This window comes from Podarcis melisellensis (genome assembly GCF_964234715.1).
Source record: "Podarcis melisellensis genome assembly, chromosome: 2".
Taxonomy (NCBI): domain Eukaryota; kingdom Metazoa; phylum Chordata; class Lepidosauria; order Squamata; family Lacertidae; genus Podarcis; species Podarcis melisellensis.
Window position 1 is genome coordinate 52,677,758 of NC_138529.1, and position 22,732 is coordinate 52,700,489.

The 22,732-nt window shown below is 41.1% G+C and overlaps 1 protein-coding gene across 2 annotated transcripts in view; it reads left to right on the forward strand.

Annotated features, from left to right (window-relative positions):
- Positions 1–21,612, forward strand: part of LARS1 (leucyl-tRNA synthetase 1) — a 44,080-nt gene extending 22,468 nt beyond the window's left edge. For both annotated transcript variants that reach the window (XM_081900793.1, XM_081900792.1), the window contains exons 16-32: positions 683–768; positions 850–915; positions 1,005–1,087; positions 1,566–1,704; positions 4,709–4,921; positions 5,997–6,054; positions 6,323–6,386; positions 7,342–7,525; positions 7,693–7,783; positions 8,826–8,966; positions 9,184–9,324; positions 9,427–9,537; positions 11,619–11,729; positions 14,313–14,417; positions 15,364–15,459; positions 16,965–17,097; positions 21,233–21,612. In XM_081900793.1, coding sequence (XP_081756919.1) covers positions 683–768; positions 850–915; positions 1,005–1,087; positions 1,566–1,704; positions 4,709–4,921; positions 5,997–6,054; positions 6,323–6,386; positions 7,342–7,525; positions 7,693–7,783; positions 8,826–8,966; positions 9,184–9,324; positions 9,427–9,537; positions 11,619–11,729; positions 14,313–14,417; positions 15,364–15,459; positions 16,965–17,097; positions 21,233–21,438 — 2,028 coding nt within the window. In that variant the 3' untranslated portion in view covers positions 21,439–21,612. The remainder of the gene's footprint in view (positions 1–682; positions 769–849; positions 916–1,004; positions 1,088–1,565; positions 1,705–4,708; positions 4,922–5,996; positions 6,055–6,322; positions 6,387–7,341; positions 7,526–7,692; positions 7,784–8,825; positions 8,967–9,183; positions 9,325–9,426; positions 9,538–11,618; positions 11,730–14,312; positions 14,418–15,363; positions 15,460–16,964; positions 17,098–21,232) is intronic.
- Positions 21,613–22,732: the final 1,120 nt, after the last annotated feature.

A 22,732-nucleotide genomic window follows, 5' to 3' on the forward strand; every position in this document is an offset into this window, starting at 1 on the left:
CCCTGCCTTCTGTCCCAGCTAGTGTGAGCAAAGGGGCTGGGGATGCTCTGTTGGTTCCACTGCTCCATCATGCCCCATTGTTGCTTCACTTGGGCTTTAGATTGCTCTGCAGTTTTGAATTCTTCCTATCATACCATACAGTGGTTAAATCTGGTGTACTTGCACAGTTCTTTCACAAGAGGGCAGCTGAAGTACTGAGAATCATGACTTTTGTTCCATTGGCTTGATGCTGTCCATCTTTTTGAGATTTTCTTGATTGTGGAATTAATTTTTTTGTATCAGTAAAGCGTTTGCTCTGGACGGTCCAGGTTGTAGAAAATAAAGCTCCATAATATAGTCATGTAATGGCAATGAGTCCCATTGTATAGACAAAGGAACACTCAGGCTTGGGTTGAAAGCCATGCACATGGGACAGTTGAGTTGCCACAGTTAGGTAGCTGCTTCCTTGAACTGCCTTGACTATTGGTGAGCATATTCCCACCCTTGTGCCACAGAAATTAAATAAACTCTGTCCCTGTCTGCTCTTCCAACAGAACTGGTGAGCATAGGTTTGGATTATTAAATTGCTATTATTAGTCAAATGGAATTCAGGATAGTTGCATGGCTAAAGCTACTTCCCTATTTCATAAATATTTCTTTTTTTTTGTCCCAGCATTGTAATCCCACCCTTTTCTTTATTTAGCATGAAGCAATGGTTTATATGGAGCCAGAGAAACAAGTCATATCTAGATCTGCAGACGAGTGTGTGGTGGCTCTTTGTGACCAATGGTGAGTTGGAAGGAAAGATGGAGCCAAGTTAGTTGCATCCCTCACCGCCCTTCATTCTAAGTCCTTTTGTCTGATTTTTAGGTACTTGGACTATGGTGAAGAAAACTGGAAGCGACAAACTTTTGAATGTTTGAAAAACCTTGAGACGTAAGTTGTGGGGGATAGGGGCAAGGTAGATGTGGGCTGACATAAGCCCAGGAAGAGACAGCAAGGATTAATTATCTTGCTTTTTTCAGGTTTGGTGATGAGACACGAAGAAATTTTGAAGCCACTCTGGATTGGTTGCAAGAACATGCCTGTTCAAGGACGTACGGATTAGGTAGGATAAAACTTTTCCTGTTGTTTAATTGGGAACTCTTGGCTATAGGAGCAATTTAATATTCTAAATGTTTTTTAAAGCATATCTGCAATGGCTGATTCCCATAGAGACAACATACTCAGAAAAATTAACATCTGTCATGAGCTGAAATCAAGGCACATCTCACTTTTCCACGCAGAAGCATATTCTAGAGATTCATATAACTCCAATGAGGAGTATTGATTAAGAAGTAGCTTGGGATAGGGCCCCCAAGTGCTACTCCCTGAGAAACTCAAGTATGCTCCTTTCAGGTGTACTTCAATTTCTAAGACGTTGAGTGAGTCACAGTTTACCATACTAATGGCTGCCAACAGAGATAAGCTGATAAATATTGAGTTGTTTTAATATGAAAGGTAAAAAGGCTCTTAAGCATTTTTTTGTTGACAACTAAGGAATGTGCTGACTACAACACTATTTGTTTATTTTGCTATATTTTTAGGCACACGTTTGCCTTGGGATGAGCAATGGTTGATCGAATCTCTCTCCGATTCCACTATCTACATGGCTTTCTATACGGTTGCTCATCTCCTCCAACAGGGTAATCTCCGCGGACAAGGACAGTCTCCATTAGGGATCAGGTGAGAAGAAAAGTTTCCCAGGGTATAGTGTTTTACATAATAAAATTATAGATAAATCTCTGCCATTATTATAGTGTCTTCATGTTGATTCACACTGTGTACCAGGTGAGGAGTCTGGTATGAATTTGATTCTTTGCAGGACAACTGTAAACTGCCACATAGTTAGAAAAAATGGTTATCAGAAACCACCCTGATTTTTAATGTTAGTTCTGTTTCCCCAGGAAATGAAAAAAGTGTCTGAAAAGAGAACCAGATGGCTAATCTTCTCCTTTCTGGCAATCTGTCTGCAATCATAAATAGTTGAGGTTAATTATCCTGTTAACTGCTTATGTAGTCCTCCACTATGCATTCAGTAGATATATCTTCAGATATAAAGGCTATTATAGAACTTCCAGCAAAGGCATGCGGGACCTGTAGTCCTCCATATGTTGCTGGACCACAACTCCCATAGTCCTTGACTATTGGTTATGTTGGATGGGGATGATGGGATTTGGGAGTCCATCAACATCTGAAAGGCCACAGGTTCCCCATCCTTGTTCTATGATCAAAACTCTTTCTTCAAGCAATTTTCGCAATACTAAGTGGTCTAATTTGAGCTTCCAGCATTATTGCTTCTCTTAAACTTAAGGTTAGCCTTCTGTGGCATACAAGATGAAGGATTATAGTTTTGTATTCAGTATAGAATGTTAACTAGCTCCTGTCTTACTGCTTCAAAATATCTCTCTCTAATGAGGTTACTGCTGTGGTCGATTATGCAGTGGTTACTGCTGTGGTCAATTGAGCTTTTAAATTGGGGAGTTAACTAGATGAAGGTGGAGCATATCTTCTCTGGGTGAAGCCACAGACGAATGCTTTAGAAATGGAAATCCTAGCGATATTCAAGCATCCTCCTTCCTTTTTTAAACCTGAAGGCAGGAGGATTGGTTCAAATGAGAGCTATTTTTCATAGGAATAATCTTTTTAAGGCAGCGTAGTGTCTGGTGAGTCTTTCCTCTGAACTCTTAATTGGACTGCATAGCAGTTGTCTGGCTCGCTTTTTCTCTCATTAGAAAAAGCAGAGTGAAATGAACAGAATTTTAGCTTCACAGGAGCACTGCCCTTTGCTCCCATTGCTCTAGTCAAAGTTTGTGGCTATCTAAGAAGTCATTATGCAAACCCTTCCATTGCATTTGATGTTTTAATTCAAATTTGCTGATTAAATTTCTAAAGGGAAATAGGAAATTGAGTTAAGGTTAATCCAAGCAACTTCTTTACTGACATTTTCAAAGAATGTATGTATGGCTCAAGTCAGGACATAGGCTGGAATTCAGTGTGGCTCTATTGAATGTTCCATCTGCGAAAGCATATGAGCTTGCCAGACAGAATGATTCCCCCTAACCCCCATGTGCACTATTCTGGGGGTTCTCTTGAACTACCCCAAGCCAATTTGGGGTGGCACATAGGGGGAGGAGACAGGGGAAAGCACCTTGAACAGGCAGAGGCTCTTGTGAAACTTGCCCATATGAGTCACCACTCAATCTGTATGTGACTCTTAATTCTAGACACAAGGAAATTTACAGTTGTATATTTTCCCCATATACATTATACCTGGAATGGGGGGGGGGGGTATTGTCATACCTCAACCTGGGAAAAAACCCATTTCTGGCTTTGAAAAAATAAATAAAACCAAGAACTTTTACTATTAATGAAGTGCAAACCTGGAATGGTAACCGAGTGTTCCCACATGTGTGAACTCTATTCTCAATGGCAGATGTTGGCATCAGGTCTAGTGTGGCTGCAGCCCAGGTTCAAATTTTATTCTGAATTTAATGCTTTGAACTACCCTGAGATATTCAGATGAAGGATGGTGTACATATTTAACAAATAAATTAAATGAATATGAGTCTTGGTTTGCAGGTTGTACTTTGTATCTATAGTCAACCCAATGTGCGCGATATTGATGGCACATTAATGAGATTTGTTACTAGTTTAAATGCTCACCCACTATTTCTAGTTTGTGGAGTCAAGGGGGTAATCTCTCTATTTTGATCCATACTCTAACTTGGCAGCATCTGTCTTAAACCCATCAATCAGCCTAGCTATAACAGGTTCATTTAGGAGCTTCATGAGAAATGCTAAACTGGCTTTTTCCTGGATTACAACCTTTAACTTGTTTTCTCCTGTCAGTATTGCTTTTAAAAAAAGAACGAGGACAGGAAAAATGTATTGTCATGCTAGTGCTGGTTTGTGAAACCTGTGGTCCCCTCAGGCCCGACCAGCATGGCCAGTGGCCAAGGATGATGGGAGTTGTAGTCTAGAGACATCTACACGGCCACAGCTTCCTCAGCCCTGTGGTGGTTCATGAATGTAGAAGGCTTATGTCATACTATGTGTAACTGAGCAGCCTAGTAGAATGTAGATGCAGAGCTTTTTACAGTGGTACCCTGGTTCTCAAATTTAATTTGTTCTGGAAGTCCTTTCCAAAACCAAGGCATGCTTTCCCATAGAAAGTAATGCAGAACGGATTAATCCATTCCAGGCTTTTAGAAACAACCCCTAAAACAAGCAATTTAACATGAATTTTACTGTCTAACGAGACCATTGATCCATAAAATGAAAGCAATAAACAATGTACTGCAGTCATGCAATCAATCAGTAGCTAAACTGGGTTCCACACAGTCAGAAAAACAAACAAACAAAAAAGAGCTGCAGAAACAAAAATGCAAAATAAATAGCAAAAACATACAGACTTCAGCGTAACACTCAAAACAGAGGTGTAACACTCAAAACGGAGCATGTTCAGCTTCTGAAAAAAGTTCTCAAACCGGAACACTTACTTCCGGGTTTGCAGTGTTTGGGTTCCAAGTTGTTTGAGTACCAAGGCGTTTGAGAACTAAGGTACCACTGTATACTTAGTTCTGTATACACTGTATACACTGTAGTACTTATACTTAGCAGCATAATAGATGCTTAAGATAACTGTCACTATTTCTCCCCTGCATAACTTTTGTTCTAATCTATGCAGGGCAAACCAGATGTCCAAAGAGGTTTGGGACTACATCTTCTTTAAGACAGCGCCATTCCCAGCAACAAAGATCCCCAAAGCAGCTTTGGATAAACTGAAGCAGGAGTTTGAATATTGGTATCCAGTGGATCTGCGTGCTTCTGGCAAGGACCTTGTTCCGAATCACTTGTCATACTACCTTTATAATCATGTAGCCATGTGGCCGGATCAAAGGTTGGTTTGAAGTACTTTCAAATCTATTAAAAATATGCCTCTTTAGCTGCAGCCATACACACAGTCACAATAAGTCTTCATTGCAAACCTCTTTTTAGTTCATCCAAGGCCTGAAAAGTGAATTGCTTTTGTACAAGGAAGAGACATTTGGAAGATCTGTGTGGGATTAAAACATGGCTATAACTTCATTAAACAGCTAATAGGCACCTGAGCATTGGTTTGATCATTCTCCCGTCCAGTTATACAATGCAGATTAACTAACACTTAGTTGAGGCTTTGGGAATGGCTATCTCCTGCTGCCTCCCTGATGGGTTGTCCTCACTCTGGCTCCAAGCCTAAGAATAGTAGTGTGTCTTGCACTGTTCGTTGCCAACAGCCTTCAATGTGCACCAAGGAGTGGCTGTCATAGTTGCTTGCCCACAAGCCAGAATGTCTTCAGGGTCAAAAGATTGCTAGGCCTAAAGGAATTTGGTTCCCCAGGTGCCCTCCAGACAGTGTGCCTTGATTGATTTGGATAAGCCTCACTTCTTTACATGGGTGCCTTGAGATGCTCACCATCTTACCCTATTTTCAAGAGCTCAGTGTTCAGAGTGTGTTGCAGAATATGTATGTTGTGAACTGGACACATATATAAAAATAAATGTTTTCTGGCCCTTCCATCTTGGAGGATATGCAATCAAAGTTTTAAGAACAAGCACCATACAAACCGCAGCAAAGCTTTATTCTAATTTGTGTAGTTTCCCTGGGTGGCATGAAGGAGGCCTCCTGAACAACCAAGGGTTTCAGTGTCAGTCCTATTCAGCCAGGATAGTTGAATCCATGTGATCTAGGAGACAGTAGCTGGTTCTTACTTTCCATTGGTTCTGTTAACATTGTATTTCGTTGACATATATGTATGCTGTATTTGCTTTTTGAACCTTAACACATCCATTGCATTTGAGCAAAGACATAGTGCATGTCCTGCATTTCTTTTCCCTTGAAGAATATTGTCGTCCCTGTGGCTCTGCTTCTGGGCGGGCCTTTAAAAGTTTAAGAAAAATAAAATAATCTTTTTCATGTATGTCTTCTAATGCAGAGAAAAATGGCCAGTATCTGTAAGAGCAAACGGGCATCTCCTCCTAAATTCAGAGAAGGTACTTTATTTGTTTATACTTTTGTGATGGTTAGGACTGACAGATCTCAACACTGAAAACCAGGCAGAAATCTTTATTTGGGTGGAGTGAATGAGGGTTAGAATGAAATGAATATAAAAATGTCTACGTGTGAGTGTTGGTGTGTGTCTATTTCAGGGGAGTTCAGTTTTATTATTGTTCTCATGGATAGCACATTGCTTAACTTTTCTCATCAGACAGTGGATAGATTTCCTGTAACCCGCCTCTGTTTGACATTCCTATCCCACAGATGTCTAAATCTACAGGCAACTTCCTCACTCTGTGTGAAGCTCTGGATAAGTTTTCTGCTGATGGTAAGAAGGCATATTAGCTTGTCATTGAAAATAAATCTGCTAAAAATGTTGGACAGGTTATACTATAACCAGTGGCATAATAATCATCTTATGGTTTAAAATGGAGCACATAAATGTGTGTCAGAATAAACGACATCCTCCCCATTTGACCCAAACCACACCCATCTGTCAAATGACACTAATGTGGGGCTGGTAAGCCTCAGCCAAATTGGAAAACAAGAATAGGGGGCACACTGGTTCTTCATTTCCAGCTACTAGTGTAAATTTTTATTTTAACCCTTTTTTGTGTCAACCCAAAGCTATTGAAGAAGGCACCAAATTCAAAATGAGCCAAATTGCATCTGGAAAGAAAGAATCAGAAATGCAACTAGTGATATTTGGAGCTGTGGCTACAGAAGGAGTTTGAATTCAAGCTGGATTATAAACCGTAGCAGAAATTGGAAGCACACTTAAGAGTGTGCTCTTGATTTTTCCTTTGAAATTGACTGCCCATTAATAAATTGACTGATTAATAGGTGCCCAGCTCCACCCACCTGTCAAAGTGGCAGGAAAGGAGGAGCTTTTGATCTGGCCCGCCAGCTAGATCCAGTTGCTCACCCCTGCTGTCCATGGAAAACAGGAGCTCCAGCTGATCAACCTTTTCAGGTTGCATATTGGGAGGTCATGACAGGAAGGACATGCCAATGCATGTCAGTTTGTCAGTGCTATTCTTTAAGCATGTTCTTCCCCACTGAAAATCTTTCTAGTATGTTGTGACCAAGCCATTCTTCCATATAGGAAAACTGATGCAGCTGCCTTCTGAAATGTAATTTCAATGAAGATTTGCAGTGATGCTGTCTATGATGTTTTTAGCAATGTTCTCAGATACTGATGTGGAAAAGTAGTTGGGAGTCGAGTTGTACTGTCCTTTTTACAGGGCACCTGATGTTCTAACACTGACTTGGTTTCCTTCTAGGCATGCGGCTGGCATTGGCTGATGCAGGTGATACTGTTGAAGATGCAAACTTTGTGGAAGCCATGGCAGATGCTGGCATCCTCCGTCTGTACAACTGGGTGGAATGGGTGAAGGAAATACTTGCTAACTGGGACAGTTTGAGAAGTGGGCCTGCCACCACCTTCAACGACAGAGTTTTTGCCAGGTACCATGAACTAGACCAACTTTCTAGCTCAGAAAAAAAATGTGGACCCCCCAGGGCTGTTCTGTATAATCATGTTAAATCACAGATTCATGCATGTTGGCACTTCTCTTTTATTTCGATCTAACTATAACTTTCTCTGTTCTTCTCTTCCTCCATGCCCTGCCCAGTGAAATGAGTGCAGGCATCATGAAAACAGATCAAAACTATGAGAAGATGATGTTTAAGGAAGCTCTGAAAACAGGCTTTTTTGAATTTCAGGTAGGCTGTCCACTTTTTGTAGAACAGGATTTTAAAAATTTGAAATTTAAAATACATTTAAAGAATGCAGTAACGGTAGTAAAGCAGTTGGTTTGAAATATTGCTGCCTGCTAGAATAATAGTTTTACTTGGCTCTGCTACTTCTGATCCTTTAGTGGGAGATGCCAGGGATTTAACATGCGCACAATTCAGCACTAAACTAAGACCTCTCCCACAGTGGCCAGTCTGCTTTTGCTATGTTGTGCAGCACAGTTTTAGCATTATGCTAGAAGGGTAGGTAGAAAGACATAAAATTCATATTCCTGTAGCCAGTAGTCTTTGTTAAGCAGTATACTTCCACAGGATGTTATTTCCTTTCTGACAACCAGAGATTTACAGTCATTGGCAGGCAGTAAAGAGGGAGGGCCAATAATTAAAGAAAAAATTGTTTCCTTTATCTCTCTCTTCTTTTAGCAAACTTAATTTTAATCAAGGATGGATGGATCAGAAAATGTATTCCTGCTGCCATTAAAAAGCAGGATGTTTTTCACTTTAGTCCATAAGGTGTCAGCAGCTCTCCAAAATATCTGCAGCAGCATATTGCTTTGCTTAATAATGAATTGCTGTGACTCCTTTACGCAGCTGACTTTCAGGAGTGTGGTTCGGCTGGCTGAACTATGTGCATAATAATCTATCATATTTATTGCCTCTTTTTTTCCTTACTACTTAATGGTAGCTTTTTATGTGGGCCATTCAGAATGATAGTGCCTAATATACAGTTACAGTTATCCTTGACTTTTATGTCTGTGCCGATAGATGTCTTTTTTAAGAGCCATAATAATGTAAAGCTATATAATGTCCCACTGGCAGAATTTCATTTGGTCCTAATCCCAGCAGGTTTTTTTTAAAAAAATAAAAAATATGGTCCTTTTAATAATCCATTATAGGATTATAAGTAGTTTATGTTTTAAGGACATATTAAAGCAAGGAGATTGGCTTTTATGCAATGCTTTTCCATGACAGTTAGACTGTTTTTACGGTGCTTGTGCTGGCTCTCTTTCAGGCAGCAAAAGACAAGTACCGTGAACTAGCTATCGAAGGAATGCACAGGGACTTGGTGCTCCAGTTTATTGAATCTCAGACTCTCCTGTTGGCTCCAGTCTGCCCTCATGTGTGTGAACATATTTGGGCATTGCTGGGCAAGGTATGGCTGTTTATTTATTGCTAGCGAACCGCTTTGCAGTCGTCACATGTTCCCTCTTTGTGATCATATCTCAGCTAAATATCAGCAGTTCTGCATACCATGTACAATCCATAGCCTTTGTATGGCCCTTTAGACTTCATCATTATGTTGAAACAAGGAAGGTAAGAACTGTTCATCTCTTCTAATCCCAGTGTCTGTTGTTAACTCATATTTAAAGACTGACTCCATCATGAAAGCTTCCTGGCCTGTGCCTGGCCCTGTGGATGAAATCCTGATCCGTTCTTCCCAGTACCTCACAGAAGTAGCTCACGAACTCCGTCTGCGCCTCAAAAACTACATGGCACCAGCTAAAGGAAAGGTAAAGGCCTATGTCCCGCACCCCCTGCCCCGGCTGTTCCTACACTGGATGGTTTTAAAGAATCATTCCGTCTGATGAGAAAGGTCTCCTTTTGTTTTCTAGAAAGGCAACAAAGAAGCACCCCAGAAACCATCCCACTGTACCATTTACGTGGCCAAGAACTATCCCCCGTGGCAGCACACTACGTTGTCTGTTCTGCGCAAGCATTATCAGGTGATCATCCTACATAAATGCCCTCCCATTGCTTGCTTGCTTGTTGGCTTACTGAAAGGTTTTCTATCCTGCCATTCTATCAGACTGTCTGCAACAGGCATAGGCAAACTCGGCCCTCCAGATGTTTTGGGACCACAACTCCCTTCATCCCTGACCACTGGTCCTGTTAGCTAGGGATGATGGGAGTTGTAGTCCCAAAACATCTGGAGGGCCGAGTTTGCCTATGCCTGGTCTGCCAGATGGCTTACATTCCAATAATAACTGTAGTAAACCCAGCAGAGCAATATAAGAAACAGTACACAGTAACAGTAATTTGTTAAAGCCAGTAAGAAAGAAAACAAGAATGTCAGCTATCTCCCCATTTTACTTTATTATTTGCTTCTCTTGTCACTTTCTTCTCTCTGTCTCTCCTCAAAATAAAACTAACTTGGCATCAAGTTATTGAATCTAAGGGGGAAATAAGTGTTTCCAGTGTTTTAATAAGATTTTGCAGGTATTGCAGTTTGGTCGTAATGTCCTTTTTGGGTGCGTGATTATGTTTGTTGTATGACATCATTTCTAGTGATGTTTTGGAAATGGAGTTCATTTGAAAATGGGCTCAGCTTTGTTATCCTTAATCTTTTGCCAAATGCAAAGCTTAGTTAGCTGCTTATTTAAGTGCCTGTTCTGCTGCAGCAATACTGGCTGTGTTCAGACGAGTGTAACTTCCTTATTAGGCAAAGAGCTTTGAGCTCCACTCTAGTCTTTGGTGAGTATGATAATTCTCTGGCTTTGTAAGAAATATACTAGAGCACAATAAATTCTTCTGCCTTAAAACTTGCATAACACTAAGAAATCCGGCTTGAAAAGCTGCAGTCCCTGAATTCTTAAGCTTCTGGAACTGATCCTTTAACTCTTGTGGCACAAGAACAACAGCAGCACTCAAGCAGAACAGCTAAGTATCAGAGTTGATTTGTGGATTCACTGTGTCTTTTCAAATTGCAGTAATGTGGTTAAATTAATTTCCTTCTAATTAGGAACAAGCATGTCTTTGTAACTTGGTGTCCACTGCCATCAATCCATATTGAACAGAAAGAATATGGATCTTACTAACAAGGCAGAATGAATTGTACTTTCCCATTTACTTTGGGGCTCCTATCAATGAAGTTAAACTGTAGTGTGAACTTGGGGAAAGGTTGGGACACTAGTGCTGACAGCATGTAAGGTTTCTCTCTCCACCCCACCCTTCTTTAGTCTTTTAATAACCCTGTGAGATAGTTTAGGGTCAGAGAAAATGATCTAAGGCCACCCAGCAGCTTTGTGGCTCCATGGAACTTTGCTCAAGGGTTTTCCTGGTCCTAGTCCAATGCTCTAACCACAACACCACCCTGCAGTTCTTTGCATGTGGCAGATGAAAAAGGGAGGGCAGGTGAATGCAGTGGTGTGAAAGTGGTGGCAGAGAAAGTGAGAGAAACAGATGCCTGAAATTCCTTTCTCCTGCAGTCGAAGCAGAGATATGTCCAAGCATGGATCCTAGCATACCCTAGGGCCCGCCAAGCCAAAAGAAGCCCATGTATTAGGAGCTATCAGGTTGCTCAATAAACGTGCCTCTCTTGATCCTGTTTTTATAGTTCTAGAAGCCATTACAAACAAGAGGCTTACCATGCTCTTTGTGGGCCATGACACGACGGCACTGCTGTGTGCAGCGTGGTAGATTGCAGCTTGTGAAGGACTGAGCTCATAGATTTTTCTAAATGATTTGGGTTGGGCATGATGTTTAGGGTGAAGTCACACATACAAAGAAAGACTTGCCAAATAAAGATTTGCAGCTGTGTTGTTTTCTCTATTGATTAGAATAACTTTCTAAAAAGCAGTTTTTGAAAGGGAAGTTAGAAGGATGCTGGAGAGAAAAAAATTCTCCCCCCCCCCATGGGAATGTATCACAGTATTAAGATCTTCAGGGAGGGGAAGTTTTAGGCATCTGGGGTAAACTTAAATGAAGGCTATATGTGCTTGCTACAAAAACAAGAACTGTCATGCAGTGGTTTAATCGGATTTTATTTTATTTTTAAAAAACGATTTTGTATGTGTTTTTGTTGTAGACCAATGGAGGACAACTACCAGACAATAAAATAATTGCCACTGAACTCAACTCCTTGACAGAACTGAAGAAATACATGAAAAGGGTTATGCCTTTTGTTGCTATGATCAAGGTCAGTCTTCCTGCAGCTTACGGGAGGGGGGTTATTGGTTTGTTTCTGATTTTTTGTTTTTATTATGTATTTTATCTTTTTGAAATCTTGTTTTTATTTTGTATTTTTCTGTTGTGAACTGCCCTGAGATCTATGGATGAAGGGCAGGATATAAATTTAATAGTAGTAAAATTTCATCCCTTGAAAATTTGAACCAAAATGGGTAATGAAATTGGTGATCACATTGGGTTGTGTCCAGTTATGTTCCTTCACTCACAGAAGGCTCTTTATTCCAGGGGAGGGTTCTGCGAATAGAAAGGGGAGGCAATTTTAGCAAATTCTCTCTTTCCAAAGGGTGCCCAGCCCTCTTGAGCATGTTTTGTGCGCAAGGAGTGCTGGGGTGTACAAAGGGAGGAGGGTTTCGGGGGGGGGGAATGCCTCCCTCTCCTGTTCATGGTAGCTGAAACAAAGAGCCTAGGACTTAAAAACCCACTTCATTGTTACCAGTTAAATTTGGAAGCAACTACCTTGGGCTCCTGGTTATAGCAAAGACTTCCATTTTGTTCTATAGCTGGGGATCACAACTTGAATGCAGCAAGATTTCTCCTGAGAAAAGAAAAAGAGAGAGACATTAAGAAATACATTTGATAACTGGAGGGAAGCATGACTTTAAAAAAAGAGCTTATTGGCCACATTTAAAATCTCCCTGCATTATCAGTTAGTCAGAGTAGACTAAAATGCTAGCAGGATTTAACAGATGCACTTAAAACAACAACTTCTAAGTAATAATAATCTACATGGTCATTGCCCAAGCATTTTTTGAGCCTTGATATTGTGCTGATAATTGTTGCTGGCTGCAGTGGGTGTTGTTATATTGTTACTTTAAAACAGTTGTGATGGTTTAATGCAATTGCTTTAATAGCATTTTTGTAAACCACCTAAAAATGCTCTGACTAGAAGGTGGTGTATAGGTTTATGTAAATCAGTAATGTAAATTCCTGTGGCCCATGACTGAAGAACAAAATTAGAATGAGAAGATGGTTCATAGGGTGATGTAAGGATACTGAATTTAATGAGTACTAAATTCACAGAAGTATGATTAACTATATATATATATATATATATATATATATATATGTATGTATGTATGTATGTATATGGGGTAGTGATCAAAAATAAGAATGTGTCATGACTTTTAGAAAAGAGTGGGGTGGTTTTTTTTACTACTTAAATTGTAGCCCCAGCGGTACTTTGGTTTCTCTCCCTCTCTCCCTCTCTCCCTCTCTCCCTCTCTCCCTCTGTGTGTGTGTTTGGTAGGTTTGTTTAGAAGCACAGTCAGCCTTGCCACGCTAAATAAATGCTAGGCACATTTTTTTTGCTGAAGCACCTAGCTTGCAGAACGACAGTAGAAAGGGAAGACAGTTGTTGCTTATTATCTTTATCAATGTGTGCTTTCTTTAGCCAAGGTAACAAATCCAGCACACTGTTCCAATTCAACAAAATTGCTTTCTCATACACACCTTCCTGTCAAACACATTGGTAGTAGCAGAAAGAATACTTTGCATACTTGATGTAGCAGTAATCTAACTCCAGCAGATTGTTCTTGGTATGCATTTCTGGAATTTTGCAATAGCTGTAGTGTTTGGACTGAGATGAGATTATATGTGGAGGTTTCTATCTCAGTTGCCTCTGGCCTGCCAAGCCTTCCCATTTAACTCACCCTGCAATTTTGGTCAAGCTTCACCCACCTGCCAATCACCTGACATCTTATATGACAGGTGGGCAGGTAAAAAGAGGCTTATGAAGTCCCAATAATCAGGGATGCTTCACAAGTGCTTCTTAAGACCTGCACACCTATCAGACTTCTGCAGTGCTGACAACCAGTTGCTTCAAAGCATAATGCAGGACTCTTTGGCATGGTTATTGGACAACATACAGATCTGTGACTGCTCTTTGGGCTATTTCTTGGACAGTGTAGATCTTTGTTTCTTGCCTGACTAGATATTGTGTGTGTGTTTTTTTTTGGGGGGGGGATCAGTTGCTCCAGAATGTTTATTGGCTGCCCAAATCACAGAAGTGAGGAGGAGAGCAGTGATACATGCAGTCACCTCCAGATGTTCTCACATAGCTCATGAGCCACATTTTAGTGATGTTGCTTTTTGTGGCAACCTATTTGTACAGTTGGCTTGCAGTGGGTGCATTCTGCCTGCACAGGGCACAAAAGATTCCATGGCCTGCAATCTGACCTTCAAGCTCAGTCCTGTTGGACATCTTGGTGTAAAGGAATAGAATGGCAGCTTGCTGAGTACACACAGCCTGGGTATGCAAGAAGACAAGATTGTTATATATGTTTCAAAATTTCTGAAATAAAACTGCTATTGTCATTTAAATGCTAAAGCTTTAGATTCTTTCCTGTTCAGAGGTGGGAACTCTATTTAATTAATCAAAAACTGTAAATTTTGCTAGGAGCTTTAGACCCATATGCTGTAAGCAATGAATTCTTGTCAGATGTTTTCTGTCTTAGGCTTGCTCAGCTGCACTATTCAGGTTTCACAGAGATGACCCAGTTTAAAATATATGCCTTCCATATTTTTGGCATCACAGGAGAATCTGGAGAAGAAAGGGCCACGTGTTCTTGATCTGGAGCTGGAATTTGATGAACGGGCCGTACTCATGGAGAATATAGTCTACCTGACAAATTCCTTGGAGGTGAGCATTTGTCAAGGAGCTAATGGCTCAAGTCAAAAGAGCTTGAAGACACACTGAATGTCTATATATGTCTTTTTGGGTTTAAGGTTGCACATGCACATTTAATTGTTAAGCTTGCAGAAGTTATTTATCAGTGGATTAGCTTACAAGTCGTGTGTGGGGTGGGAAGTCCCTAATAGAATTATGTGATTATGTTGGTAATCACTTTTTGTATCTGAGTCCAATCCTGCTTGATAGTTTGAATGTTGGAAGTATTCAGTAAAAAAAAGAACCTGAAGTTTTGTGGTACTTCAAAGATAACAAATTTATTATGGCATAAACCTGTACAGACATGTGCCATAATATTTTTTTTGGTCTTTAAGGGGCCAAGAGGCTCTCCATATTTTAGTGACCAAGAGCACCCTAAATTGGACTTCTATGTTCAGTATCATTGACCTTCAATGGAAAGGAGAGCTTTTATCAAATGTAGCCAGCTTCCCTCTCTCTCTCTCTCTCTCTCTCTCTCTCTCTCATCATCTTACTACTTTTTACTTGAATAATGTTATTGTCCCCAGTTAGCTTGATTTCCTCTCAAGGTAAGAAGATGGTTTGGAAATTCTCGACCATTTTAGTGGAGAATTTATTGAAGATATAGCCTCTAAACACGATCATCATCATTGAATGGATTTGTAGCCAACCTTTTAGGGTATATCTAACAGCATCTAGCTGTAAGTCAGAGCTGCTGTCAGTTGCTTGGAGATAAATTTATGTAATGGGAAGTGCCTGATTTGGGCCAGTCTTGGGCACAACCTGCTGTCAGCAGTATCTTTCTTTAGAATCTTCATTGCTACAAAGAAATACATGAATGTGCTTCAAGAGAATTAAATGTTGGCATACTCCTGTCATTGCTGTACTATTACCCTCTGCACCACCAATGTTTTGAGCTTTCCCTCTTCTTCCTCCACAGCTGGAACATATAGAATTGAAGTTTTCTTCTGAAGGAGATGAGAAAATCAAAGAAGATTGTTGTCCTGGAAAACCATTCTGCACATTCAGAGTAGAAGTAAGTTTGCAAGTCTACTTCCTTCACTGATTTCTGAGACTTTGTTCCCCACTTAACTACAGTGGTACCTCTAGTTACAAATTTAATTCGTTCTGGAGGTCAGTTCTTAACCTGAAACTGTTCTTAACTAGAGCCGTGCTTTCGCTAACGGGGCCTCTTGTTGCCACTGCGCCACCGGCAAACAATTTCCGTTCTCATCCTGGGGCAAAGTTCTCAACTCGAGGTAACTCTTCCAGGTTAGCAGAGTTTGTAACCTGAAGTGTTTGTAACCTGAGGTTTGTAGCTCGAGGTACCACTGTACTTTATTGTGCCCTGCATGAGGCATCAGGAACTGTTCATGTTTCTGAGAGAAAAGTCTAAGATGCATCACTGAAGGATGGGGGCTAGACCTGCCAGTAATGTCTGGTAAGAGCACCAGTCCTTTCTCCACTTCTCAAGGGTATCTAAGGTTGTACCATGTTAATTCTACCCATAGAACTCATTAGGAACCACTGAGACTAAGCTCCAATCCTTGGATTCCATTTCTTGACTGGGGACTCTTTTCTGTATAGCTTGACACATGAGAAGCCTGCTATTTCGACATGCAGTGAGTGAGTGCAGCCTGCCAGGCCTTTTGGTTTGGTCCTTGAGACTCTTCTCAAGCCACACTCCAATCCACAGGCAGCAGCCTCCCTGGGTGCCTTTGGCTGGCTGGAATATGCCCTTGGGCTGGGGGATGGAGAGGGGAGTGTGTGAAGAAATATTTTACTTTTCCCTGGTGGGAATGTACAAAGGATTGAACCCAGGGCCTTCTGCATTAAAGCAGATGTTCTGCCACTGAGGTGTAGCCCTTCAGCAAATGGACAGGGCTCCAAGTTCAGCTCCCTAAGGTAACGGGAGGTGATTTTTGGCCAGTCGCTATTGCTTTAGTGACTTCACAAGCTGATCATGAGGATAAAATGTGTGGAGGAGAACAATTCTTGGAGAACAAGTGGGATAAAAATGTAACAAATACATTAAAACACACACAAATGAATACAGGCGTTCCCCTACTTGCGCATATTTACCTCTCGCGCGACCATGTATATGTGCGACTTCCGGATATAAGTTTTAAAAAGACTTGAACTAAAAAAGGCACAGAAGGACAAAAACAGCCTGAAAAGAGTGGGGAAACCGCAAAAATGGTATGAAAAGTGTGGAAAAATGGCTAGCAATCCCAGGAGCCTTTCAGCTGCAATTCTGTGAGGTTTACAGACTTTTTAGATGGTTTCCTCCACCATATGCAATTTCACATAAATGTGTGGTACCCTGGAACGTAACCCCTGTCTAAGTGGGGAGACATCTGTATACATAAGAGTATCAACTGCAGCTGAAATGTTTAGACTTCTATATATCATTTTGTACAGGTGGAAGTAAGCCATATTGGCAAGTTGTGATCCAAGATATATGATAACACGTAGCAAGTGTCTACCATCAGGTTGGATATTTGACATTTTTCCACCTTCTACCTCTTGTTTTTCTTATAGCCTGGTGTGTCTGTTTTTCTGGTGAATCCTCAACCAGCAAATGGCCACTTTTCTACAAAAATAGAGGTCAGGCAAGGAGATGGCCGAGATGCAATAATCAGGCGCTTGATGAAGATGGACAGAGGAATCAAAGGTAAAATTTAGGTCAAATAATTCAGCCAGCTAGATGTTAAAATTCCTACAAAGCAGCTTATCCAGTAAATGCTGATTGTCAAAAATGTGTTTTCTTACTCACTGGATGTCTCACATGGTTCTAACAATAAAAGCAAGCCCCTGTTTGCTTACTATTTGTATTGGTTTTCTGTGGCACTGTTTGTGTGCAACTCACTTTACAATCTTGTCAATCTAAGATTTGTCAGATGCTACCAAAAGAGACCTTTGCTACGGTGATTCTTACAGGAGGTTTGCTGGTTAGAAAAGAGCACCAATTGTGTATACACTTTACTTGATTTTATAGACGCTCCCTTTATTATGGTATCAGTAATGGATTGAACAATGACCAGATTGTTAGCTGTGTCCCCCTGTGGTCAGAAGATCCCTGTGGGATCAGCTTGCCTTGAGTCATTCCTTCCTCTTGGAGTTTTCCGGAATTTGGAGCAGAGCCCAAGATTCATTTCTGGTAGATATGCCTGTTGATAGCAATGATCAATTACTGTTAGTGAAGATGTTGAATCAGGATGGACTCAGCAATGATTTTCTAACTAAAAAGAGACTAAATTGTATTATTTTTGAGCTCATGCCAAGCCTCTGGCCCCCTCATACTCTTAAGTAACCTCACTGGCAGCACAGCCTTAGCATAGCCCACCATGAACATCTTTATCCCTTTTCCTGAAACTAACCTCACAGTGTCGGTTGCAGCAGGAGGAGCTTCATGTTGGGGAGCAGGTATATGCATCTGGTACCAGAGCCCCTATTGTGCTCTGGAATGCTGCTGCAGCAGGAACCCAGAATTTCTGGGATAGGGTTGGAGCCACAGCCAAGGCCGTTATGAGCCTGAGCCAGAACTTCACAGGACAACTGTGTTCACCTGGGGATTTCCGAGCCTACTTCCTCCCTCCCTCCCTCCCTCCCTCCAGATCTGAAGTCGCCCCCCTCTCCACAAGCTAATGTTCGCTTATTGCAGACCTGATCCTGCAACTTAAATGTGAAAGATGCATTAATCCATTTCAAGTCCCCTGGGCCACCCACTCCCACTCAACTCACACTTTCTTAATGCATGAACCACATTATTTTCAAGTCTTAAATTTCAAACTATACAGTGTTAGAGGTGGTAAGTATTAGCTCCATCTCCCTGAAAGCACTTAGGGTTCACCAGCAGTAATGACTTGTAGCATAAAGGCATTAAAGCAAATGCACATTCTCACTCAAGAGCCAGATTTGACATCCATAGCTGCTGTGAAAAAATATCTCTTTCTTTCTTGTTATATAGAAGTTAGCTTTAACAAATTATTTATTTGTCAGTTAAGGCTGAAAACAAATTTGTAAAAATTGTTTGCGTTTAAAAATATAAAATGTTACCAATTCTGTGTCCCAAAGTACTTGAGATTATTTACTCTGGATGTTCCTTTGGTACCATTTTCAATTTTCACCATAATGTTCTTTAATTCTAAACCTTAAATTTGGTGACTTTGTTTTAAAATTCAGATTGAAAATCTTAATTGTCAGATCTAACGAATATGCTCACAGAAAACCCACATGCTGGCTTCAGTCTGCGCCATCAAATGCCGTTGACCAAAACAAAATTGTTTTACGTTGTTTCTGAAAGATGCTTGGGCTTTGACAAACCTCCTGGGAGAAAGAGTTTGATGACTCAAGGATTATTTTTGTTTGCAATGGGAGTTGCCCGGGTGGGTGGGCAGGGAGTGAATGTTAACAGGGTTCTGCAGCTGCGCTCTCCTGAGTGATCAGAGGTGGTAAAAAACTGTGTGGATGAGCAACGTTTGTGTATTCCTCCTCACCCCCTGTACCTCTTGTCTTAATGGTCTTCTAGCAAGCTTAGTTGCTAACCCGGGGGCGCTATCCAGTTAAGATGTCAGTGCACAGCAGGGCTTTCCCCCTCCTTCCCTGCATGCACCCTGCACCTTCCCCAAATCTGCTCCAGAGTGTTGGAGAAGCACCTAGAACAGATTCGGGGAGAAGCCTGCTGCAAAGGTGGAAATCCTTGTACTGATGGAATGCATTACTCACCTGCACTTTAGAGACAACCCCAGGAGTAAGCAGCTTTTACAGAAGGTGTATTTTGAGGTGACTTCTGTTTACATTCTTAAGTGTGTCCTCAAATTAGAACACGCTGAGTTCTTTCCTGTTATCCAGTTGCTAATGGCCTTATTTTGCAGGCATTCCGCCCTTCTAATTAAACTGTTTAAAGGAAGCAAGGCCTTAAGCCTGAAGTTCAGGTTGCTCTGCTGAACAGAACTGACAGAATTTCTTTAAAAAGCAGAGACAATTTCCTGTTTGCTTGCTGGCTTTGCTGATTCCAGCAATTGTGAGAGAATTATGTCTTGGTCCAAACTTTTCACGTCGTATAATTTATTTCCTCATCACTTTGGCGGCTTGTGTGTTTTGATCCTAGGAAGAGAGACAATTTTTATATTACAGTGTGAAGTTGTGTTTTCAGAAAAGAGCTGAGAGGAAGAAGTCTATAACTTGTCTTGCAAAGCAAAAATGGAGTACTGCACATTTCAGGCTCGGGCAGGCAATTACTAGAGATGCACAACCTGATTGTTTGAAGTGAATGAAAAGCAATTGAGAGTAAATCAGTAATTCTTCCAAATTGTTGTTTCCAGAAGATGTCACTGTTAGGCAGGCACTTGAAAAGATTATCTGATAAAAGCTAGTGGTGAAAGAGCAGCAACTTAGGCAGACTAAAATAGCTGGCTCATTAGGAAAGTTCTGCTTCACAGTTCTTACTGAGAAATCGTTTGAACTTATTTAAAGGACTTCTTTTTAAAAAAGCAGTTGCATCGAATAACAAAACCAAGACAACATTTCTGCTTGTATTAAAACATTTCTAGTTTTAACCATCTTTCCTCTCACAATTCATGCAGGCGATGTTCCTCCCTCCCTTTTATGTTGAATATTTCTGACATAAAAGAGAGGAATGAGAGATAAAGAAGGGTTGTTGGGGAGGAAGTAAGATATGAGATGGAGAGTATACTGTAAACTACTTGGTTCTCCGGGGAAACATCTCCGTACATTTTTTATATAATTCCTCTAGATTTTCTTAATGGCCTCTTGACCCCCCCTTTTTTTTTTTTACTTCCATGCCTCTTTGGCTGTTAGTCATGCCTGAAAAAGAATGGCGTATAACTGGAAACTGCAAGGGCGTTTAACTTAAAATTGCAGTTAAAGCTGTTGCCAGACATCCAATGGGCTCCCTGCCCCTACTCCCTTGGCTGGAAGCCAAGGTTGGTTTGTGAATGGTGCCCATAGCCTGCCACCCAGATCCAGGAGTGAGTGAGTGAGTGGGCAGCAGGTTGGGCTGGTGAGCCCTGGTGCCCGTGGCCAGAACCCAGCCTGGTCAAGAACTAGCATCAGGCCTGATTGCAGTAGAGAAGAGGAAATTACATAGTTCATTTGTTCAGGGTTGAACTGGGAGGACACCTTTGACTTTTTTCTCTAGAGCCATTCTTCCTCTTGCTTGCCCGAATGAATGGCTGCAGGTCTCTGAACAGCTAATTTAAAACTTCAGTATTAATAGATAGAGGGCACAATGCTAAGGAAGTGGCTGATGTTTCTCCGGCATCGTAATTTGCTTGAAGGAAAGCTACTGAAAAGTTTCTGTAAGCCATTTTGCTTTGTACCGAGTTAAAACACAAAACTTTACACAGTAAATTTATTCAACCTCATATTAAAACACCCATAAAATTACACACACCCCTCAGTGTTTCTGTCCTGCTGTTGCAGGAGGGCAATTGGAGGTCTTTATGTATTCCTCTGTAGTTGGAAGTGTTTGCTCACTTTTTATGCTGAGGCACACCTCGGTGTCAGTGCATTCATGTTGGATATTCTTGAACCCACACTGCCTTTTAATTAAGTCTTGGTTATTAAGGGCTTCTGTAGCCTTTGAGGCAAATGGCCTGCACAACAGCTTGTAAACATCTGTCAAGGCACTATTTAAGCAATTGGGGCAGTTAGAGTTTCAGCAGCCCAGGCTAATGCTCTCTCCTTGCTAGGTACCTTGCCTGAACTGCCTTGTGATTTGTATTATTGTATAAAAATGCACATGTCTTACAAGTGTATTCTTTCTCTCCCCGCCCGCCCTCCAGATCTTTCCAAAGTGAAACTAATGCGTTTTGATGACCCTCTCCTGGGCCCACGCCGTGTTCCTGTGCTTGGTAAAGAAGATGCTGAGAAATCTCCCATTTTAGATCAAGCTATCTTTCACATAGACCTTGCTGAAAAGAGGGTTCGTCTCACTGAGAATGGACGGACAACAGATATTGGGGATACGCTAGTCTATATCATTAATTAGATTTTTGCATCGAGCTGGGATATGAATGTTTTAAATAACATGAACAGCTTTCAAGCGATCTAGTGGACCACAACAAATTTAATTTCTTGCTTGGGGAGGGGAAGGAAACTTAATCTTGCATGTAGATCAGGGTCCTTAATTTTTAAATGTGGTATAATAAATATATTTTCCATCCCCTGTGACTTTCTTTTGAAAATAATCTCACTGACCTAAATCAAGACACAGTTCAGAAACACCTTTTTAAAAATGCATGAAAAATGACACACACAAGAGTGTGCAATACAAACATCTTAGGGCCGTGATAGACTTCTGGTGTTCACGTTGGAATATTCAGAGTTGAAAGATGGTGGAGCCATACATGCATGTGGTTGCATTTCCTCAGCAGCCTTCTTTATTTTATTTTTTTTAAAAGAAAGGCAGAGGAAGGAGAGCAGTCTGTAGAGGCAGCAATTTCTGAGGAGCCATTCCACTGCTTATGTTTTCCACCCTTGACTTCATCACTTTGTTCTTGCACCAGATCCATCCCTCTCTTGTTCTCTGGCCCTTTTTTGCAGTGGTGGGTGGGTTGGAGGGAGTCCCTTCTGGTGACTAAGTGAGGCATGCACAACTGCTGTGGCAGAAGAGGAAAGCTAGCAAGGCTCAGGAGGAGTTGGGATCAAAGGGAAGTCATGGGCTAGATGAGGCGGCTCCATGGGTCTCTTGTGCTCCCTGGGTCAGCAGTTCCTCATCCCTGTACTGCACCATAAATCCCTTTACCTACCTGTCTACTCTTTCCAACTATAACTGAGGATGGGAAGCTGTGTCTGACCAAGCTGTTCCATAGCTGGATAACTCTAGACTGAATGCAGTGGAGACAGTGCCCTGCTAAAGTGCTGACCTGGTTCTATGGTGGTACTGTGATATTAATGTGTTAGGGAGGGGAGGTGATAAAGAAGGTAAAGGTGGGCATTTCACAAGAGCATGTTTCAGTTTTATTTTACTTAAATGGGGTACTTTCTATTACCATTTCCAAAGCATCGTACAATTTTACCAATAAGTTGTACAAGTAAAATACTTAATGCTGGCAGTGGCAAAAACCGTGCTGTGGAGCATACTTTTATTTTAACCTGACACTTAATGTTATCAATCCCACGTCTGATCTGGGTTGGTATCACTCTCCCCAAATTCCACCTGCATCACCTTGCAAGGCAAAAGCACCTAGAAGATGATTGATTGATGGTGTTTTAACTCTACCACAGCAACAACTGGTGTGCTGCAGCTTGGGAAATTGAGCTGGTTTGAAAACAAAAGTTGG